General features: G+C 34.4%; 1 protein-coding gene across 1 annotated transcript; it reads left to right on the plus strand.

Moving 5' to 3' along the window:
• Positions 1-46: 46 nt before the first annotated feature.
• LOC140146096 (sodium- and chloride-dependent neutral and basic amino acid transporter B(0+)-like) lies at positions 47-20992 on the plus strand. Its single transcript, XM_072167850.1, is given in 14 exon segments — positions 47-278; positions 3483-3669; positions 10216-10347; positions 10639-10847; positions 10849-10970; positions 11679-11811; positions 12358-12492; positions 13078-13181; positions 13839-13963; positions 14438-14550; positions 14955-15086; positions 15590-15805; positions 16321-16488; positions 17271-20992. Coding segments are annotated over 14 exon segments (2019 nt in total). The 5' UTR covers positions 47-251; the 3' UTR covers positions 17487-20992.
• The last annotated feature ends 3173 nt before the right edge of the window (positions 20993-24165 follow it).

Below are 24165 nucleotides of genomic sequence, written 5' to 3' on the forward strand. Positions count from 1 at the left end.
CTTAATTACTACTCCACTGTTTATGTTTTGATTTTGGCACGAGGAAAATAACCGTAGAATCAGAAACAAACTGCGATTCGGAGACAGAAGACGTGAAACAGCATTTCTCCTTCTAAACTAGAGGAAATTTAAGTTCGCGCCTTTTGGATATTTTGTAATTTTATACTTTTAATTTAGTACATCGAAAGGATTTTATACATCATACCATATTGTTATTTTGCTGTATATTTTTGACTACACGTGTTTTCAACATGACTGACAGTGCCTCGAACGAGAAGGTAAGTTTGATTTTGTTTTCACATTTTCTTTATAAATAATATTGAACAAGATGTTATGTCGAATGAATGTTGTATTTCTGATAGTTACTGTTTACTGGGTGCCAGATATTACCATTGTATTTAAGAATATATCATCACTAACTATACTAAATTGACAATTTATTTCTCAATGTTATTGTTTTGATGTGATACCTGAAAATGTTATTTATGACTTCAAATATTTACTCCTTTGACCATATTAATGATATTGAGAATTGAGAGTTGTATATTGTTTTTGTTTACTATTTTCATGAACCACGTGGTTAATTTTATTGTAAAACTGAAAGCATCTTAGCAGGTACCGGTAGATGAAAAATGATGCATCACCGGTGGCGTCTTGATGAGCGCGAGGGTCCAACATGCACGGGGCCATGAGTAATGAGTACTATGGAAACTATTATTTCGTAGAATTAAAACTTAATTTATGCAATTCATTTCTATGTGTCATCAAATGTAATTAATCAACACACATTGCCTGAAACAACCTGCATATTGTAATTTTAATTTCAATATTTTTGTCTATTTTTTCACGAACTTCAACTTTAAATCACTATTGATTCACTGGTACTTCGGAACTAGCTTTTCAGTTGATACCCGAAATATTTACTTTTCTTTTATTAATTTAATTTGGTGAATTGTTCACATTTTTTGTTCATATTGCCACTCCTTACAATTTTACAAAGATGAAAAAGAACACAGATTTTCCACCATTTAATTGAAGTGCCAAATCGGTTTTTTGGGCTTTTTGATTCTTAACATATTTTGCACCTGTTCTTGATTGCTTGCTCCATGATTTGCATAAATTATTGCGTAGTGATTCCTATTTTATGATTAAAAGAAAAATTACCTGTATTGCCACCTTTGACTTATTATGTTACGATAGTAAAGCGCTAGCTGGCGGCAAATGCCGGGGTAAAATGTACCTGAAAGATCTCTGACTGAGCGTTGTTTCTGTTGTAGTTTTAGGACAATTTAAAATTGAATTTTGTTAGTCAATGATTTTATAAACAAAACAGAGAAATCAGTATGATGACCAATTGGTATGACTAGGGTAATTTTCTTCGTACGGTGTATTTGCAAAAGGTAAATACTCAAATAAATGAACCTTTCAACGCCCAACATTTTTGCTATTTCAGGCATGCATGGTCGTAAAAGAGCGTCACGTGCTCGAATACGTACGCCCACGCGTTTTTGTTTATTTACATATTTTTAATAAAGGCATCTTGGGTATTTCTTTGAGGATAAAAAATGTATTTATTTCTGAACCATTCGGTTTTCAATTTTGTTACGAATAAAAATCTAAATTTCATTTTTCTTTTCATAAGAATGAAAGGTAAAAATATATGTGTAGATCGCGTGCTGATCAATACATAGGAAACTAAGCAATTTATAAAATAGTATCAATTCCGGCTGGAGATCTTGATTTTTCCTTTTTCTTTGTTGCTAAATTAAGACAGCAAGTAAAACCATCATTGAAATAACATAACCATATAAGAATTTCGTGGTTTCGTTTCCCAAAAGAGACTTTACAGAATCCAATTCATTAACAGCGCGCGGTTTTATTCTCACATTCCAAACATCACTCAGAAATGACTCTGCCATTGATGGAAATTTACTACAACAAAGTGGGCGTGGTCCTGTGGTGGACATTTGCCATTGGACAAATTGTGGCATGTGACCTTTTTGTTGATAAACAAAGGTTTGGCCATGTGTAGTCAATGAAGAGAGTTGACCAACCCCTAGCGGGCCCCTGGGGAGTACACGCTGGACGGACATCTCAGGACATGAGTGACCATTGTCGAGTTGTCGTTTATTATGGTTAAAAACGCGCGAAAAATTGATGCCTTATTAATTGGAGGCCACTTGAAATGTGTTAAAATCAATAATTAGGGTGTGAAAATGTTAAACGCTGCAGTGATGATGTTAGAGATGCAAAGACCAGGAGCGATGTGAAGGATCTCAATCTTTTTATTTTTATCAAGTTTGTCAATGTCAACAAGGAAAGGTGTTAATCTGATAAATGGGGGAAAACAAAGATGAATTAAAGATTTTGTGTTTGGGCTTATTTCCTGGCAAAAGCAAACATCTTTGGGGATTTGGCAAACAAAAAGAGGAACAAGACCGGCTATTTAAAGTTCTGGGAGTAGGCCTATAAACTGTACTATTAAGCTTATCATGTTTATTATAATCTTGATATAATTCTCATCTGGTTTCCTCAACTAAAAGTTAAACTTTAGTAAAGTAGGAAGTGGAAGTCAGAAATGTTTTCTCAAAACATACATTTGAGCTTTTGGACATGTTTAGTTTATGCCAAAGTACAACATTTATTGAAATGAGTTTATGGTTTTAATGGTACTCTCTTGGCTGTTTTAGTTTTCTATTAAATTGTGTTAATAGGCCTATCAATTTATCTAGAATTCTGAAAGATAACATCAAGCATGTATGATCACTGCTATTAGAGAAGATGAGAATCTTCGTCTTCTCTGCTGCATGCTATCAATGATCAGTGAATTATCTAAATCGCACTTTACTTTGTTGACCGATCTGTGTAAATGTGAAAACTGAAATGCATACTATAATATAGTGACCTTTTGACCAGGCTGTTTGACCAGATTGCATTAAATTAGTGCCAAAATTGACCCCCCCATTGACACTAGGGTGTATGCACAAGGTGACAATGTACAGGGTTGACATCTTTAATTTTCCAAGGCCAAGTTTATTGCCATTAGCCTAGTTCAAATTGACCAATTGACCCCTGTGCCTTGAAGTGGATGATGTATCATGTAAAACCAGGGGGTGGGGTACTCAAATTTGGTTTGGGTAGGCAGGTGCCGCTTCATTCACTAGGATCCACAACATGCTCATCTATCAGGGCACAGTTCTTTAACTCCTATACATTTGTACGTTCATTGAATGTTGAATGACCACGGGGAATGACCTTTGAAAATTTGGGTACAAAAACTCATACTCTGCTACTTCAGGTCAAATTTTTCTCTATGACTGTTTAATTGAGGTTATTGAACTATGCCATTGGGATAAAGCCATTGTGGTCCATAGTCACTGAGAATCTGAAAGTGGACCCATTGCTATAGCAATTTTACAAGAAATTTGGATCCATTTGTATACCAAAAGTATAATATTTTGTGTCATTTATTTCTTCTTTAGATTCCCGTCCAAGTATTTGTGAATGACCCCGCTCCCCTGCCTGCAAAGAAACCTGGAAGCGGAGATGAAAATGAGGAGAGAGGAAACTGGACCAGTCAGATGGACTTCATGCTTAGTTGCATTGGATATGCAGTAGGCCTGGGCAATGTATGGCGTTTTCCCTATCTGTGCTACAGTAATGGAGGGGGTAAGTAAAATACATAGAATAGCTTTCTCTTTGATTTCAGAGGGATGTCCGAATCAGCCATGTACAATGTATGTGGTTTATACTAGTATATGGTTATAGCTGTTAATGGTTAAAAGCTAGGGAATTTAGGGAGTAAGTAGGATGTCAAGAAGAGCAAGGATCTAGGGAGTAAGCAAGATGTCCAGAATAGCAAGGATCAAAATAACTCTAGCATAACCATATCATTTCAGAAAGAAGATTAATTATCATCATTCATAAGACTTCCTAATAGATAATCTAAATGTCTAGGAAAGGGATTTGTGGTTAGATTTGTAACCATATTTAAAATGTTTCAAATTCCACAAAGGCTTCAAAAGTCATAAAGGAGGCCCACAACATTTGCATTCACCCAGACCTGCATACCAAGATATTTATTCCACAAATAAAGACTCATTATATGATATAGTTCCTTGCAGTATCATGTTTGCATTAAATATCATCTTCAGTTTATCATGATGACCGCTAATTCTCTACCGGTCAAACTTTATCTACGGTCGCGGTAGCTCTTCATCTTATCATGATGTCTGCTTGGTTTGGCTACTGGTAAATGGTCAAGCTTAAAATAAACTGTATGTATTTTGATCTGATTAGCATGCAGTGCACCCAGGCACGTAAGCCAGACATTTTTAGCAGGCGCTTATTAAAATTATAAGAAAATTTACTCTCTCAGAAAAAAAGTTCCAAAAAGTTCTTAAATTACCTTTATACTTTAACTCTCAAAAAGTTCCTGAAAATCCAAATAACAGTTTTTCCTTCGTCATGAAAGTGATATTACTTAAATAACACATTACACTGTCAGTGTAAATATTTTTTTAAATATGTCAGAAAACATGGCAATTAATTGTTATATCACGTTCTGTGGTCATATTTTTCTGCAAAAAATGCTGGATTAATTAAAAACATATGAACACAGCATGTTTTTTCATCATTTCATATAAAAGTCAGTTTGTGAATCATGTAATTGCTTTAATTGGAATGAATCACCGGAATGAATCTATTTAACAAATTTCAAGTGAAAGAAACAAGCATTGTTTTGACTGAGTAGAAATATGTTAATTTTATCACTAATGAATAAGTCATAATGAAACATGCTATAATTATATCACTATAAATGAAACAAGAAGTAGGATATATAAATGGGCTATTCCAGTTGAAATCCTTACACCCCCTATGAAAGAAGATATGACCTTAATCTCCCACACAGGGTGTGATGTCAAATGAAATCACTCATTGAAATTCACACTCCCTGTGTGAACAATTGAGGTCATGTCATCACTAGGGGGAGTATGGATTTCAACTGGAATAGCTAGCCTAATTACCAGTTCACAATCTAGATAGAGTTTCAATTTGGACACAAATCATTATCAAAACAAGGAAATTAACAACTCTTTCAAAAAATTAAAATGGGATTTTTTATATTCACACATGGAAATTCATAAAGAAAATATACTTCCGTACAAAGTTAAACAAAATTAATTCACAATTTCAGGGTAAAAACATATATTTCTTTTAAAATTTGAAAAATGTGCACCAAAATGGCCAGGTCAGATCAAAAAGTTTTTTTCATTCAGTAGTGCTGGTTGGTGTTATTTTTTTCCAGCTACATATTTGGCAAAATTGGACCATTTACCATTTTCAAGAAGATCCAACAACCATCCATTTGGTGCCCTAAAATTCTAAACACGCTAAAGACAGGAGTAAAAACTGATTTACCCAGCTAGTGGCCTCTACAAATCTAGGACAGAATTGTGTTTCTTTTGGTAATCAAAACATTCATTCTCTATACATGTTGAATCATACGCAGTTCACCTGCTGTGCTAAATACAATCAATTATATTCATTTATTTAATTGTTATCATTTACTATTGCAATTAAAAAAGAAAAGAGAAGATCATGAGGACATGAAAGGCAATTATGTAAAAGACAAGGATTTTCAGCTGCCCTTATCAATCATGTTACTGCTTTTCCAGGATATTTCAGTGAAGAATGCACTTTTTGAAACTGTCTCAAAGGTTCCGAATCATTGATTTGAATCATGGCTTTGTTTGTTTGTTTTTGTGTTTGTTTTTTCGCGGGGTTCTTCTTCGCTGCTCTTCCATGATAACCCACATAGCCAGTGATGAGAAATTTACAGGTGGAATGTGATCAAGCTTGCAGGTTTTATTGTTTGTCTTTTGTTTATTTGTTTTCTTTTTTTGACCATGCTTGCAGGTCTTGTTGTGTTTTCTTTTGTTTTCTTTTTTTGACCAATGACCCCTTACAGATTACGGGCATAATGAGGGCAGTCAGATCTATGACTTAGCCAAGGGGGCAGCCACAACTTCCCCTTGTGGAATATCTTTCCTTCCCCCTTCCCGTGGGATGCTGGCTGTCCTGATATTTTAGAGTGTAGACTTTTTTGACCATTAATAAATTTTTTCAAATTTTGCTCCCAGCCATATCTTATCCTGGTACGGTCTGCAGGCTTCATTTCTTTATTTATCTTGATGGTTTGATATTCGTTCTCTCCTGTTTGTTAAAAACTAGCAAAAGGCGGGGCAAAAGGTAGTGGCATATTTTTGCGCTTTTGTAAATGTGTGTCATTTCAGGGTAGCTGCACTTTTAGGTAATAATTAGCCTTATTTTTACCTTCCATGCGCTTTGTACCTTGAAGTACTTGGTCATGGACTGTTGATAACTGATAATTTCAAGAATGATTCATAAAATAAAAAAACCTGAAAATATCAGGATACAGATATTGTGTGTTTATCTATGGACCTGTTAATTAAAGTACATCATGGTCAATCTGAACCTTGAACTTGAGAAATTCATAAAATTTGTCTTTTTAAATGTTTTGTGTGATTTTATTTGTATGCATATTCTCACAGTATAAAATTTGCCATGGTGAAAATAATTCCACAAAAGCTGAATTTTTGCAAACTTAGAAAATGCAGAAAAAACAAACAATTGAAGTAATTAATCAAAAAAATAACAAAAACTTTAAAAAAAATCACAGATTTTGGACAGGATGCAAACATAATGGAAACTGTCAACAGATGTTAAAAAAACAAATGAGAATTGAACAAACTATATTATTATATTATTTATAAATGGAAATTATGTGTAACTGCAACAGATGAACTGACCAAGCTTCCGGTATAAGTAAACCAAAACAATTGTATAAAAAATTTCTAACAATAATAATCTATAGCTTTCAAATTGGATTTGTTTGCATCACATGATGTTGAGCTGGGGAAGGGGAAAATTGATTTTTCCCCTTTTGATGTTAAACCAACCAAAACAAAGACCCCACTTTTGGTTGCCAGTTTTGGAAACTTTCCAAAAAATTTAAACATTTCCATTCTGGCAATATTAACTGATAATTGTACATTTAAATGCTATTGAAATGAGAGACAAATTCATGATAATTTGGTACCAATTTTGATGTTAATTATTTTAGCAACCATCCAGACTTCTAATGTTAGACACAATATTTAAAAAAATGTCAACGGTAAAAAAAATGCAATTTTAAATTTTTTCTACAAATATTAGCATTGAAGAGACAAAAATTAATTATGAAATTTGTTTTGTTAGTGAAATCTTGGAGACATTCCAAATATTGAACACAAGATCACATGACTTTGTTTACAAACAAAGGGAAAAAATAAGAAGAAAATAAAATCCAGCCTGGACTGGTTAGAACTGGTTTTGTTAATGCGATGGAATTTATATTGTCCGTCTGTAGTCTATACGAAAATGTCCTTCGAGTAACTTCATCTGATTTGATTACGTATCTCAATTTAAAAGCGTCTATTTTTGGCGAGAACTAATATTACTTGAGTATAGCTTCAAGGACTTGGCATGCTGCCAATGCATATCGTATATTCATTAGAGAGTCATCACATGACCCGTATGACGCATGCTGGCGTTTACGTAAGAATAACGCATACATTATAGTATCCTCCGCAGACACTCAAAATGTAAATAAACAACCACAATCGCTAGCTATATATGAAGCGGAGCGGAATTAATTAAACATACGTACACTGAATTACTATTATATGAGCCACTAAATTTGTCAAATGCTGTGAAATATTGAAGTTTTAATAAATTTTATCACCAATTGTAAATATTATAATATTCAGTTCATATTTTCTGAATAATATAAATAATTTCTGATAATTAATATTACATCTGTATCATCCCTACAACAAAATTAATGGCATAAATTATGATGCTTTTTCCATCAATGGTAGTCTGCATATGTTGTTAATAATTCATATCCCTAATTTACATATCCACTTCCTGATTGGCTCTATATCTGATTGGTTCATTGCCATTTGGAAGATACCACTTTGTGTGTAGGTAAATGGTAATGGAAATTTTGTTCAAGTTCATAATGGACGCTTAAAGCTTGAGTGATTCATCATGATTCTTAGAACTGAAAACCACATGGCTAACTGCAAGTGCAAGGGGTTGAATTATTTAGGGTTTATGGTTTTAATATCAACAATCAACATAATGATAATAATATTATGGTTTTAACAGGAAGGATATGATAGATTTTTGAATTCATAATAGATTGAAAAGTAATCATTCTTTGTGGTTTTATTGTACTTCATTTTTATTTTATTTTACACAAAGCTGTTTCCTCTTGATAATAATGTTCAAAATTTGATCGAAAGCAAATTTATCTTATTTTTATATTCATTTGTTTCAATTTTAGTTTGAATATTAATGTGGTAAAATATGTTATTAAAAATATTAAAGTTGAGAAACTTTTAGAATATACATGTAATGGTGGTCTTATATATCATTTCTTTTACAAAAGGAAGTACATTTTTTGTAGTATAATTTGCAAAAATATACAAAAAGTCCCAAAATGTAAGAATTTGCGAGGGTAGCTAGCCAAACAATTAGATTTTTAAAGCTTTTTTGCTCAAAAAAAAGGTTCAAATTTGGGGAAGAAAGTCTACTTTTCACAAAATTGAAGAAAAAAGTCCACTTTTTCAAAATCAGCACTCCCCACAAAAATTCCTGGCTACAGGCCTGATAATCCCACCATTGAAATTCAAAATCATTTTAAAACATCTGCCATATTGGTCCAATAAGAAAGCTTGACCTGATAATATATAGGCCTAGTGCATTGTAGACACCAAGTCTGTTGTGCTGTACTAAAAATATTGAAAAGCTGGTATAAAATGCTTATTAGGCCCTTCACAATTAATTCTTAGTTTCCTGTTTCATTGTTGAAAACCAGGGATGAGGCGACTTTTAATTATTAATTATTAATTATCTTTTATTTTCTTTTTTTTTAATTATTTGGTCGCAACCTACATCAAGCCATTTTGACAAGGAGCATGCATTTAATTATTTTACTACTATGTTTGATTTTATACATAAGTAATGGTACAATTAGGTTCTATGTTTATTCATCATTATAGATGATATGATCAAAGTCAGAAAGTAGCAAATGGTAGTCATTAAAAGTTATTTTTAAAGAGAAAATCCAAAATATAAATAAAATAATTAAATATTTTGCAATTCTCTACTTTGGACGCGGGCGGGAAACAGGAAACTAAGAATCAATTGTAATTGGCCTTATGGGAATCTCATCTGTCACACCAATGAAATAGATTCATTCATGTGATGATCAAGTCAAGGATTCAAGGTCAGGGATGGGCGCTGGTAGTATCAGTTTGAACTTCATTGGACAAATTATTATCAAATCACAAATTTGATGGGAAAATATGATGATGATTACATGTTTCTTTCACACTACTACTGATGTGTGTCAGGAACCAGGATGTCAGTGCATTCATCTTGATATTACAAGTCAGTTTCATGGGTGCGGGTGTCAAAGGGGGGTAATGGAATCGTCCCCCATTCTTCCATAAAATGACCCATTTTTTGCTCTTTTCAGCCACTTAATTGACAATTCAGGCAGATTACACCCCATCCCATTTAAAGATAGATTGGCATATGCATGGTCAATACAGTCACCTTTTAAATCAGTGGTTTTAAACAAACAAATGTGATGAAAAGAATGTTAAAAAACTTGGGGGGGGTGGTTATGACTGTTATATCATGGAACTTTAAAAGCACTGTCAATGGTCAAACACCATCTAACACCTGCCCACCAAATCCAAATATATGAGTATTATTCTACTCTGTTGCTCGCCATGAACCAGGATCCTGACCAGGATGCAGGAAGTGGCTCTTGTTTCAGTTCCTGGAGCCAGAAATAATGACCTGGGCAGCAAACACGTCCTTCGACCTTTTATTTAAAAAAAAATGTAGTAAGAAATCTAAAAAATTAACTGATGCAACGTACCCCTTGCCCCTTAAGCTATAGAAAATGCACATGTGAAGTTTACTTTTATAGTTTCACATGAGAGGGGGAAGGAGGTAGCTCAGGGGGGGGGGTTGCAAAATGTTTCACTTCATCCATGTTTTCAAACAGATAATTTCACATTTTATATCAACATTGTACTCATTCTCAGTTATTTACCGTTTCTTTTTTCACAGGTGCTTTTCTGATTCCGTACGTCATCATGTTGATGTTCGCTGGGATACCTCTGTTTTTTCTGGAGCTGAGTATCGGACAATACGGTAGCAATGGACCAATCAGATGCTGGCGTTCTGTGCCTGCAATTAGAGGTATGTAAGGAAACAATCAACGGTGACTTCCCTTCAACTTTTCCCCTTCCCCCACCCCCTAAAATGCAAGTGCTACCAAAATCATGCATAAAATAGTAAGAGAGGATAAACAAGAAATGTCTTTAAAAAGACAATGCCTCAGAGATACCAGCGGGCACCTTTTGTTATTAGTTATGAAGATATTTGAAATGCTAGCTTTAAGGTAGCGCTATTGGAAAAAAAGAAAACAAAAAGATGTTATAGGTCTTCCGAGTCTTTAGTCTCTAACACAATTTTATCTTACCATTGCAGGTGTCGGCTATGGTATGGTAGCTGCCTCAGCCTTCGTCGGAATCTACTACAACGTAATTATATGCTACACGATATTCTACATGATACAATCGCTAACCTCCGTCCTTCCATGGGAAGACTGCCATCACTCATGGAACTCGTACCTCTGCAGCGAGCTCTTCGACGAAAGCGTCGATGAGGGTGGTATTGTTACGCTGAACAAAACCTGTTCCTATCGCTAATTTAACAAGTGAGGAGAAGGCTTTCTACAATGTTTCTGAGGATGGCAATCTGACTCACTACACAGATCCGTTCCATGATGATAGGAAAGGGCCAAGTGAAGAATTTTACAGGTATGTGGAAAAAACTAACTGTACACCAAGAGATTATATTTTTAGGGTTAGGTTTTAAAATTAGGATAGAGGTTACAGGATAGAATTATTACAAGATTAGGGTTAGGATTATAGCTGTAGCCTTGCAACTTTTCTAAAGTAAAACTGCACAAAAAAAAATCCCAAAACATGAGAGTCACATCATGAGTCAGCCTGGAGTCAGTGTTTCTAGAGTCAGTGTTTCCTAGAGTCAGCATTTCTATTAATCTTTCAAGTAGCAGTTAGAATAAAGATGTTCCTATAATCATTTCAAACTTAGAAATTATTCTAAGGAAATTTATACTAGATCCTGACTTAACCCCATGAGAACTACCTGCCTATTGGTCAAAAAGAAGTTTTCATTATCAATTGGACCAATCAGAAACATTGTTAGAATAATTCCACCGCGTAAAAAAATTGGGGTGAATTATTTGCAAAGCTCCATTTTGATTGGTGATTAAAATGAAGGTATCATGTAATTGACCAATCAGGGGCAATGTTAGATCAGCAGGTAGTGTTCAGGGGGTTATCTATAGATTTGGAATTGTATTGTACTCGAAAAATAAAACATAATATTTAGAATTATTACCAGTATTTCAGGAAATTATCAATGCAATATTATTATAAAACATGATTTTCATCTGTGGTGTTGTCATTTTTAAAGACAGTTCTTGTTTTGTTCTCTAACAGGAATGGTATGCTTCATGACTCTGGTTCCATTGAAGAATCTGGCTATGTCATCTGGCAGTTGGCCCTCTGTCTTCTTCTTGCATGGCTCATTGTCTTCCTGTGTCTTGCCAAGGGTATCAAGTCTTCCGGAAAGGTAAGTAGTTAACCAGAGGATCGGATCCAAACGGATCTCATCTCCAATATAGCCTCAATAAAGATGCGATGTGTCATACTTTTAGAATATGTACAATGTAGATGTCAAAAATGGTCAATTATGTTGTAGGGCAAATTTGCCCATGAATATAAATCTACTGGTAGAGCAATTATAATAATTGTCTCTTTCTATAAACCCATTATCCTTTATTTAAATTATTATACATTGTGTACATAATGGTTTGAGGAAGGATACCCTCATTTTTTTAATTTGCTCCAAATGCTATCTCCATGTGGATGTCTACTGTAGACAAAAAATTCAAAAATTGTAAATTTGCATGACCATATTTGGAATCAGCATGAAAAATGCATTAAAATGAGTACAAACAAGCCTAGTATTGGTTCAGTGCTTCTTGAGATAGCTCTTGATGTTTTAAGAAAATATCTCAAAACTGGACTTTTATATGTTGAAGCCTATATAGTCAGCTAGCACGCAGAGCATTAAATTTGCTTCATCACTCCCATTCTTCCCTTTGTTTTTATACAGGTTGTATATTTCACTGCTACATTCCCATACATTGTCCTGTTCATCCTGTTGATCCGTGGTCTGACCCTCCCTGGATTCAAGGATGGTATTATCTTCTTCATCACACCAAGATGGGAACTTCTTAAAAACCCTAAGGTAAGTCCAAAGATAAATGCTTAACTTTTTGTTGCCCCCCCCCCCGACTGTTCTAGATCTGCCACCCCCACACATGATATGCCATTGCCTAACAATAGTAACCTAAATTGTAAATTAAGCTTTATTCCTTCTATTTAAAACAAATCCGCCTGTTTTAAAATTGATAATTTTACCAGCCTAAACGGTTACATTTCACCACATCACATCAAAGCTCCTATTGGGCGCCCCATTCCTTTTTTAAAGAAATTTTTATTTTAAAATCAAGTAAAAACCCTCGGTAAAGTGCAAATAACATTAGGTGGAGGCGCCATATTTAACGTTAGCTTTGGACATTTAATTATTTTATTGATTTTTCACCCTGGTAAGTCAGGCCGAAAATAAAAATAATAATTTAACTAAATAGGGTGCCTCCTCCTAATGAAATGCCGAACTTTTTGTTGCCTTTTAATGAAATGCCTAACTTTTTGTTGCCTTTTGAAAACCCCAAGGTAAAGTGCAAATAAAATGCTTAACTTTTGTTGCCTTATTTAAACATTCAAGTAATAAATGTTTCTCAATCAAGTGTACATTTTGATTGGTATGCAGGTATGGAAGGATGCTGCTGTACAGATATTCTACTCACTCAGTGCTTCATGGGGAGGACTCACTACACTGTCTTCATACAACAGATTCAAGAACAACTGCTTCAGGTAAGAGAGTTACCATGTCAATCAATCAATCAATCAACAGATCAATAAACCTATCGATCAATCAGTCATATATCAATTATTTGCACCAGCTACAATCCTGTAGAAACAGATCAATAAACCTATCGATCAATCAGTCATATATCAATTATTTGCACCAGCTACAATCCTGTAGAACTTTGACTGACATTGCTGCTGATTTCTCCATTCAATCAACCAATCAATCAGTCAGTCAGTCTATCAATCCTGATATGGCAAAAAAAATAATGGTTTGTCTCAAAGCTCACGAGTGGTTTGAAAACAAATGCGAAATGCAATTTTTTTTTTTTTTTTTTTTTTTTTATTCCCGACTTTTTTCATGGTATTTGGAGAAAAAAATCTGACTTTCGCCAAATTTTTCTGGAAAAACTAAAAAAATTTTTTGAAATAAAACAAATTTCCGATTTGTTTTTTTTCCAAATCTCACGATTTTACAAATGCGTTGAGCTTTGAGACAAACCTTTTTTTTTTTTGCCTAACATAATAATATTTACAAATTTAAGCCATCATCTAGAACGATCAATACAATTTTTTATCTTTTTGGAATAAATAACTTACCATACTTTCACAAATATCATCATTTCAAACAAGTGATTTTCACCCATTTTTATGTTATTTCAGGGATGCTATGATCGTTCCACTCCTCAACTGCGCCACCAGTGTGTTTGCTGGAGTGGTCATCTTCTCCATCCTTGGTGCCATGGCTTATGAACTCGGAAAACCAGTCGCTGAAGTTGTTGATGAACGTAAGTATATGAAAGTTGAATTGCAAAATCATATATTTCTGTTCAGATTACTTAGAACTATTTTGATTGGTTGCAAAGAGGGCTATATCATGTATTGAGCCAATCAGATATATGGTAAGAATAGTCAGTGGGAATGAAGGGAATGAAATTACTAGAGATCTATTTTGATTGGTTATTTGGATGATTATATCATGCAACGAACCAATCAAGGGTACTGTCAGTGGCATAGCAAGGACTTTTTCAGAGGAGGGGGGCAAATTTCCAGCGGGGGGGGCAAAGTTTGATGAAAATGGGCAAAAATTACAAAAATAGGTCTTCCACAGGGTGGCAAGACTTCTCCCCCCTTGGCCACGCCACTGGGCACTGTAAGAAAGGCAGAAGTGCCCAATATGGGGTTAACTCTTGTCTAAACATTGTCTGTTGGACGTTGTAGATAATTTTTTGTAAATGATTTTTATCTCTTGTCGTTTTCAGAATTTGGATTGGCTTTTGTAGCTTACCCTGAGGCGGTCACCCACATGCCCGGATCACCAGTCTGGTCTTTCCTCTTCTTTTTCATGCTTCTGACCCTTGGACTTGACAGCCAGGTAAATAATCAATTGAGATTTTCCAATTAAAATCCATACACCCCCTAATGGAAGACATAGCCTTAATCTCCCACACAGGGAGTGTAGATTTCAAATGGACACATTCAGGTGTCCCCATTTGAAATTTACACTCCCTGTGTGGAAGATATGTCTTCCATAGGGAGTGTATGGATTTTAAATATACATCATGTAGGAGATCGTGAAACAAGGGGAGGGAGCAGGGAGAAAAGCAAACCCATCAAAAAGACAACTCACTCTAATATATTCCGTCAGTTACATATTTTTCATATTAAAGAAGTTGAGAAATGCATAGATTAGAATTATAATTCATTGCTTCAATTAAACAAAACTTTTAATTTCATTGCTTCAATTAAATAAAACTTTTGGATTTTTTTATATTCCAGTTCTGTATCATCGAGACCGTAGTGACCGCTCTCACTGACCAGTTCCCAGATTACCTGAGACCGAGGAAGACCAAACTTGTCGCTGGGTACTGTACAGCTTGCTTCTTCATTGGCCTCATCTGTGTGACTCAAGTAAGTGTGCACAATTTGGCTACTCTGTGATTTGGCAACTTATTTTTCCTGTTAAGAAACAGAAATCTTTTAGAAAAGGTGCATTTGATTCACTTCACCCAGGTGTATTTTAGGGAGCTGCGGTTAGATAGTGTTTGGAGGAGTCACACCTTTTGGTGACAGTGTCTTGATGCTTCTGACTCTTCCTGGCTAGCCCATTGGGTCTATTTATTTTACTTTTATTTCCTTTTGTATGTATTGCGTAATTTTACTTTGCTTTTTGATGTATTTTAGCCAAATTTGTAAAAAAAAAAAAAAAAAAAAAAAATAAATAAATAAAATCACCTCTTAATACCTGTCTTAAAGAGGAAGCCCCGCCAGAGCAGTTCTTCTGGGGTTATTGCATGGACAACACTCTACCCTGGCGCATTAGGGAGCTGTGGTTAGATAGTGATTGTCTTTATGTTGCCATAATATAATAGCAGTCTGCTCTAAATATCTTAACTCTTATTTTTCTACTTCAGGCTGGAAGTTACTGGGTCGTTTTAATGGACAAATATGCAGCTGACTTCGCCCTTCTTATCTTCGCTTTCATGGAATGCATCGGAATCGGATGGATCTACGGAGCCAAGAGATTTACCAACGATATTCGTACTATGGTCGGTGACAGAATTGTTGACTCTGTTTTGTTCAAATGGTGGTCTCTTAATTGGTGCTTCCTTACACCTGCAGTTCTCTCGGTAAGTTGCATGATGCTCCTAAGGACAATGTTCTATCATGGATTTAATAATAAATCTAAAAAATAATTTGTTGTTGTTATAACACTAGCAGACCAATGGGGCATGAGGGATCCCCATTCTTAGTCTCCCTCCAGTTTGCCCCCCCCCAGTAAAATAAAAAAATCATGAATATATGTTTGATTTGATTACATAAAATTCCAAAAACCGACACAAGTTTCTGCCAAACACTCAAAACAGTTTTGATTGGAAATACAAAGAGGAGTGTATCATGTAATAAGCCAATCAGAGATATGGTAAATAGTCAATAGGGCTGAAGTGTAGATTCAATTGCTGAGAGTTCTAAAAGCTCAATTTTGATTGGTTGCTGAGATGATTATATCATATAATTAACCAATCAGGTGCTTCGATAATTTGTTAAAAACAATTGATGAGAGTTCTAAAAGCTCTATTGTGATTGGTTGCTCAGATGATTATATTTGTTAACTAACAATGAATTGCATTTTTATCTTTTTCAGTTTGTTCTTCTGTTCAACTGGTCTTCATGGTCTAATCCAACCGCAGGAGATTACGAATTCCCCGCCTGGGCGCATGGGTTTGGCTGGGTTCTCATTATGTCCAGTATCAGTTGGATTCCTATTGTATGGGTGTATGAATTTGTCAAGGCAGAAGGATCAATTTTAGAGGTAAGCAAATTATGCTCAAATCTGGTGCAATGTATTGCATGGGTCATGTCTATGTAGGGGTGGGTGGGGGTGAAGTTGTACAGTTAGGTATACACTTGCAATAGCTTGCAATGTATAATGTCTTTGTCAAGAGCTAGTGTGGGTGTGGGTGTGTTGGAAGTGAAGTTGTATGGCTTAGTAAACCCTTACAATGTACCAGGTCTATATTGAGGGGAAGTCGGGAAGGGGTGTGGGTCTGGAAGTGAAGTTGTATGGTTGTAGCAGCTACTAGCTGTAATACTAATAGACTCAACTGGATAGTGGATACCCTGTTTGAGTTCATGCTACTCAAATGGATACCTTAGTCTCTGGCTGAGACCGTGTCTGAGACTAAAACAGTTTATTGCATTTCTAAACAGGTAGGTTAATACCCTACATGAGACCGTAAAAGTTACTAGTGGACATTTCATGCTCATTTGAAGCTCTATAATGTTCTGCTTCAAAAATAGTTTATTCTTTGAGAATAAAATCCAAAGATTTTACATCTCATTTTAATAGTTTATATCTTAAGCTCATCAACAGATTAATTATTCAAGTATAAAATCCTCAGATTTTATACCCCATGCCCATTTAATGGATATTTTAAAGTTTTGCTCCAATAACCATATTATTATTTACAAAATTACTGATGTCACATGCCTGAAAAGACAGCTCAAACTAGTTTTTGAAATATGTTTCCCCAAAGAAATTTTATAAAAATGAAATCTAACCAATTATTATTTTGTGTCCATTTATTTCTATAGCGATTTCGCGCCATGGGTACGCCAACCTCAGACTGGGGTCCAGCTCTTCCAGCACATCGTAACGAGGCTTACAACGTACATGAACGTCACGGCACCACCATGGGTGGGACGATCGATGGATTCGCACCAGAAGACTACATGCATGTAAACCAACCAAAATACGTCCCAACAGAAAACGGGATCGCCATGGGCAACCTCAGGGGTGAATCTGTTTGAAGGGGATGGGATGCAGGTAGTGTGTCTCTATAAGAGTTGAAGAAGAATATATGTGGTTATATTCTTGGGTATGATGGATGCAGGCATGGGGCCATGGGTTGGTCATATGGGTTAAAAAGGAGACAAAGAAAGATGATAGGTGATCCTTTTATCATCTGAAATGGACAGAATGTTTAGAATAAGCCAAAAGATCAATTATTCTTTACTTGAAATATTCTGTATCTCGATCAGTATTGTTTTACACATTCAATGTGAACAATAAAAGGAATGGGAAACAAATTTACTGTTTTTGGTAAATTTGCAATCCTGAAAATAAGACTTTTTTGAAAAGTCTTCCCGCAGTGCAGCTGTCTGCTTGTGTGTGATACGTGACAGTATTGTGAACAAAATTGTGCGTATAAAGAAGCAATAACTATTTATTTTTACATTAGTGTTGCCAAATTGATGTTATATTTGGACAAATTTGTGTATTTCATGATGATAATGTGAAATGTGACGACAGTACACAAGTGCACACATATATTAAACATGTTAAACTGATAAACAGTACGACTCATAAATCGATCAATTTAACAAATTGTTGTTCTTCTTGATATATCACAATACAATATCTTGCTGACTGAAAGCAAAGCAAATAAAATTCTTCCCAAAATTACGAAAAAGTGCTTCAAAAGCAGTGTCTCAATGCATACACAATTACCCGTGGCCAACCCTATATGCCATTGCCGCATCATATCTTCATAAAATGAAACATGTTAAGAGGGTTTTGTATGCTATGCTACAAAGGAACTTGAAAGTATGGGGCAAGACCATCAGGTCCAATGTGAAATAACATTGGTCAAATTACGCCTCCTTGAATTATGCTCTCTCAGTTTCACCCTCTCATTTTCCACAAATAAAAGTACAGGGTGTTTAATACAGGGTGTCTCCAAATTGTTCAATCTGATTCTGATTACCTTGTTATGAGAGACACTTATACTTAACTTTTAAACTAAATTAGTTGATTTCATTATTATACATAATTTTAATAATTTTTCATCCATGTAAATTTGGTTCAGATACATACAGTATCTATATAATTATGAAATACAACTCAAACTGACATTGTAAAATCCTTATAAAGGTTGATAAATGAAGATTTTTCCAATAGCAATGTAAAATATAATAGCAAGAACCACATGCACTATAGGAGAATTGATATATGACAATGAATCTAAGGGCTGAGTTTTATCATGTGGGAAGTCATCTTGTTACACCCTGATGACTCCCCTGAAGACAGGTTTCAGGAGAGCTATCGATAGCTCCTCTGTGGAGATCCATCACTATCAAAAACATGTTGTCTTAAACATGTCTGTAATAATAGCTCTCCTACATTATAATAAAAACACTCTCCTAAACACTGCCAGGAGAGTCATCTACAACTCCCCTGGAGTTAAAACTCACCCCTTCAGATTGTGTTGCTCTGCACAAATAAAAGTAACCAGTCTTTACCATAAATAACCATGCACTGCCATGTTATTGGTTATTTGAACCAGATTATTTGGTTCAAAACTAAAGATATTTTTGTTTTCCAAGTGTGCTAAACATTTAGTGGTGGCGCCATTTTTGTTGGTCTCAGAAGACAACTTTATTCCAAAGTGGGTGGGGGGTAAAATGTGTGAAGGATTTTGTGTGATGTAATTTTTATTTTCTTTTGTACATAATACCTCCCCTGCCCATCGATGGACCACCACTGAAACAATGCCTGACTGGCCAGACCCAATATTCTTTCCCTTAGCTTACCCCACATTCAGGTCATATAGAACACCAAAGTGGAGCCTTTTAACACTGAGAACCCCTGGCTGGGTGTTTTAACAGTGTTGGTGTGTAACAGTACTTAAGGTTTTTGACCAATCAAAATAGCCAAAATGGACTATTTGGGAGGAAACTCTGGTGGGATTGTGCACCCCCCAAGCCATACCCTCCTCTTGACCCCCACCCCCATTACTGTTACTGGGAAAGGATTTTGGCTTGCAAGTCAGGCAATTTAACATTGCAGGGTTATAATTTATTTGTTTGGTAAATTAATTTATTTGATTTACAAAATGTTTATTTTTTGAAAATATATTTTGAGGTATTGCACTCAGGTAATATTATAAACACCCTAAAAGTTCTTTCACTTCATTTATTTATTATCTTTAATATAAAGCCACTACTTGATGCTCTGCATGCTAGCCATAGGCTTCAACATAAAAAGTCCAGTTTTGAGTTATTTTCTCAAAACAGGAGCTATCTCAAGAACCACTGAACCAATACTAGTCTTGTTTGTATTCATTTTAATGCATTTTTCATACTGATAATATGGTCATGAAAATTTACAACTCTGAAATTTTTTTAATTAAAAAAATTGAAACTTGTCGTCGACATCCACATGGAGAGAGTTAAAACACAAGATGTGCATTTTCAAGTAGTGGCTTTAATCCCCTGTGAACTACCATCTTACAGTACTTTTGATTGGTGAGTTATGCTGTATATGACCAATTCTGACCAAAAGTGACCAATTAGAATACAGTTTCTAGATATTTAAGCTCAATCCTCTTCAGGTCTACCACCAATCTAACCATGTTTCTGATTGGCTCAATTAATCATAATAGTTTTCTTGTAACCATTCAGCAGGTAGTACTCACAGGGTTAAATCCCCTGAGAACTCCCATCTTACAGCACTTCTGATTGGTTAATTATGCCATGTATTCATCTCAGTGACCAATTGAAATGCAGCTTCTAGATATTCGAGCTCCATCCTCTTCAGTCCTATCACCAATCTTACAATGTTGATGATTGGCTCATAAAAACATAATAGTCTTCTTGTAACCAATCGGAAGGTAGTTCTCACAGGTTAAGTTTTATGAACCCATGATACCCTCAAAATGCAATATGCCTACCTGAAATATAATAAATTTGGTAATATCAAGAAATTGATGCAATTTTGTTGCATAAAAAGTAAACGTTTTTGCATTAATTTCTTTTTGACCAAAGAACTAGGTTATGCAATGTAAAATGTACATGTAGATACATGTACATTTATTAAAAAGCAATGTACTGAACAATGCATGATTATATACTGTAGATTAGAAAACTGGGGACGAATTCATTAAGATACATACGCATCGAAGAGGGCGATTCACATGGAAGAATGTTGAGGGGACAATACATAGCCTCTCACATATGTATCCATGCATTCAATACCCTACTATATTATAGGCCTACGTTTAGCACAAACATTTAAATTAATTTATATGCACTGTTTTGCACATGCAATGCACTTGTAAAGTACATCATAGGTGATAGCTTTAACTAGTAGTAGATTCTCAAATTTTTTTAGTTAAGAAGTTTCCGCATCTCCCAATGTTTAAATACTATTACAAAAAAAGGTATTCAATTCCAGTTGAAATCCATACACCCCTTTGGAAATCATTATTAGATGAATACCATATTTCGTCAAATAGTCGCCCCCCCCTCAAATAAATGCCCCCCCACCACTTTTTTCAACCAAGATGTTTCAAAATGCCGATATTTCCATGCTATCTTGTGTAGTAAGCTTACCAAGTTAGCACATGGTCGATAATAGCGTCAATAATTGGCGAAAATCTGGATCAGAAACCCGGAAGTGAGCCAGAAGTCAGTGTTTCTAGTTCATAGTTCGTCATTTTAGCGTGTGTTTTTAGTTTACCTAATGATTTTAACAGGAATTATCGTTCTAAAATTGACCTTACATAAACGCCCCCCCCCCTTGGGAAAATGTTACGCCCCCGGGGGCGTTTATTTGACGAAATGCGGTATATGTATTCTATAGTTAAAAATTTAAGTTTTTTTTTTTCATAGTGTGCTATTGAAATTTTGAAAATGTTAATGTTGATATGTTTGATCCATTTGTGTGCCTAAAACCTCTAGGGTATTTTCAAAATTCAATAGATTCAGAGAAAGAGATAAGTTCACAATAGCCATATAACTTTGATAGACTATTAACAAATAGCTTAATTAGTTTCTAGCAATCAACACATGTAGCATTTATACAATAATTATGTATTTCAAATTAGTTCATAATATAGTTCCTGTATGTATAGGTTCTTGGGTATGAAAAAGCATAACAAATGCCAGCAACTATAGTCAAATTAATGATTATTTGAGAAATATACATGTATAGGGTGAAATAATGATGATAATAAAAAATTGTTAAAGCTATCAGGACACCATACATGTATACGTCATCCAAATATTGTGTCAGTAAATAGTTCTATGTTTTGTGCGCATTTGATGCTGGCACTATGCATGAACTATCTACAGACTGTCAGCAAAATATCAAACTATATTCTGGCCCGTCCGGCCATAAAAGAAGCAAAAACCAAATAAGCATTAATGTTTTAACTCATTTCTTACTATATATGTACATGTTTTTTGTATCACCCTAGTGGTAAAACAGTATTAATTAACACCAAAGCAAATGATGTTGCTGTGTTTTACTTTGTATTTTGAGGTTTATATTCTGATTACTATTTATTCTTTCCCCAGAGTCGGCCAAGGAACATATTTGTATGGTCAAGAATGAAAGTTCTCTCCCTTTGTTGACTTACGGGAAAAAGTAAATTGTGATCATGGTTGTTTGTTTGTTTGTTCGTCTGCTGGACAGATACCTTGATATTTATGTATTTTAAGCAATGCAAGTTTCAGCAGTGATTTTTTATGATATTATAAAAAGCAGCTTGGGATAACTTTGAAACTTGAAGTACTAGAGCCAAATTTTACAACAAAAAAGAAGAAAAAGATAAAAGAATTTGTTTAACACACACAAAAGTATTGGTCATTTGGTGATGGTGAAAAGCTTCTAAAATAGGGGGTCAAATGTTGAAGTTTGGACAATTTTGTGTGGATCACTAACCATGCAGATTTAAAAAAAGTAATCAAAATTATGAGATTGGCAAAAAAAAATCCAATTCTGTTAGTTTTAGAGAAAACAGTCATTAAAGAGATTACTTATTTGCATAGAACTGCTTAAAATGAAGTTCATTGGGGCAAAAATTGGATCATTGGGTGCTAACTTTTATACTTATTACTTGAGCAAGTTAAGAGGCAACAATTTTGTTTTGTAAAATTGGGCTCTACGATTCTGCAAGTTCACACCACCAGAGTATTTGCAAATTGACCAACTTCAGTCCGAGATTTTGCAGTTGGTTTGATTTTGTGAATATGGACCGAAGTTTTCTGTTAATTCTTATTACTGTATGTATATTGAATTGATGTAAATAATTATACAGACATTTTTAAATTATGTTGTTCATATTATTATCTGATATTTTATATTCTGTTGAGAAAATTGTGTGGAAAAGTGGAAATTTTTGCGCTACATTTATTTTTGTGCCTTTTGTGATCCAAGCAGCTAGCTACGGTGAAAATAACAACACGCAAATATATTCCCTTTGTGTTTAAGTCACTGTATGGAAGCTTATAATTATGAGGGGAAACGGTTCACAATTGGCAAATCACAAAAAATTAATCATGCAGAAATTTACACTTGCCTTTGAGGCTTTGCGGAGACAATATTACGCAATTTTCTTTGTGTACTGTTGATAGTGTATAATTTAATATTTAACGAGTATTTATTATTGTCAACTTTTGTAAAAATTCTTGTTTTAAGGTGCTATTAGAAGTTGGGGAGGGATTCTTAAAAACTTGGGGAAGGGGATGCACATTTTGGAATTGTTTAAAAACACTTGTTTATTAATATTCTTCCAATTGGGACCCAGTAGGTCTTTTCTAAACTATTAGGCCTAGTATAATACAAGGCAATAACATGATTGACATCAACATTGCAGAATGTCACTGCTATACCAACATTCACTCAACAGGGTTATTACTAAGTATTCGGTGATGGCTTTTTAATATTAATGTACGTAATATTAACGTAACATAATATCAAAATGAAAGTCAATAACATATGTACCAAATGGATGATTGGAAAGAATAATTAATTCAATTGTACCATTTCATTATTACCTGGCTGGTAATAATGATGGGTTTAAGCCATTCTTTTAATTTAATTTTTATTAAAAACAAGGTAAAAAATAATTCATTTGTTCTGACATGCAATATTTTTGTATACTCGTGCACGAACCAATGTGTAAAATATACCATTTGAAGCTGCAAAGCATCATTATTTTAATAAACCCATTAAATCTATTTTTTGATAATCCTAATAAAATAATTACCATGGTGTCATGTTAGACAATTGCACAGTACAACACAGTATTCAACAACAGTACAACACAGTATTCAACAACAGTACAATAACCTGTTTACACTGTAAGTAAATCTGTATTTCACATGTATTTGTGTAAGACTTGTATGTAAACAATTACCAAAAGCTAGTCTGTGACATGATAAAATCAAAAATTGCATAATTTATTCAACATTAAGCTTAAATCCTAAAGTAAGCTATATAACCCAAAGAAAGTGGTATGTAGTACAGCGTAAATAAGTTAATCTAAATAACAAGTACAACTATGGGTTAAAGACAGTCACATTTATAAAATGAGTGATATGGACTGTCAAAAATTGTACAAAGTGTACATTATTTGTAAAGTGTAAATAAATGCATTATGTAAACCAGAAAATATATATCTGCTTGTCTTGTTCTGTCATTTGC

This window comes from Amphiura filiformis, chromosome 2, assembly GCF_039555335.1.
Source record: "Amphiura filiformis chromosome 2, Afil_fr2py, whole genome shotgun sequence".
In the NCBI taxonomy this organism is placed as follows: Eukaryota; Metazoa; Echinodermata; class Ophiuroidea; order Amphilepidida; family Amphiuridae; genus Amphiura; species Amphiura filiformis.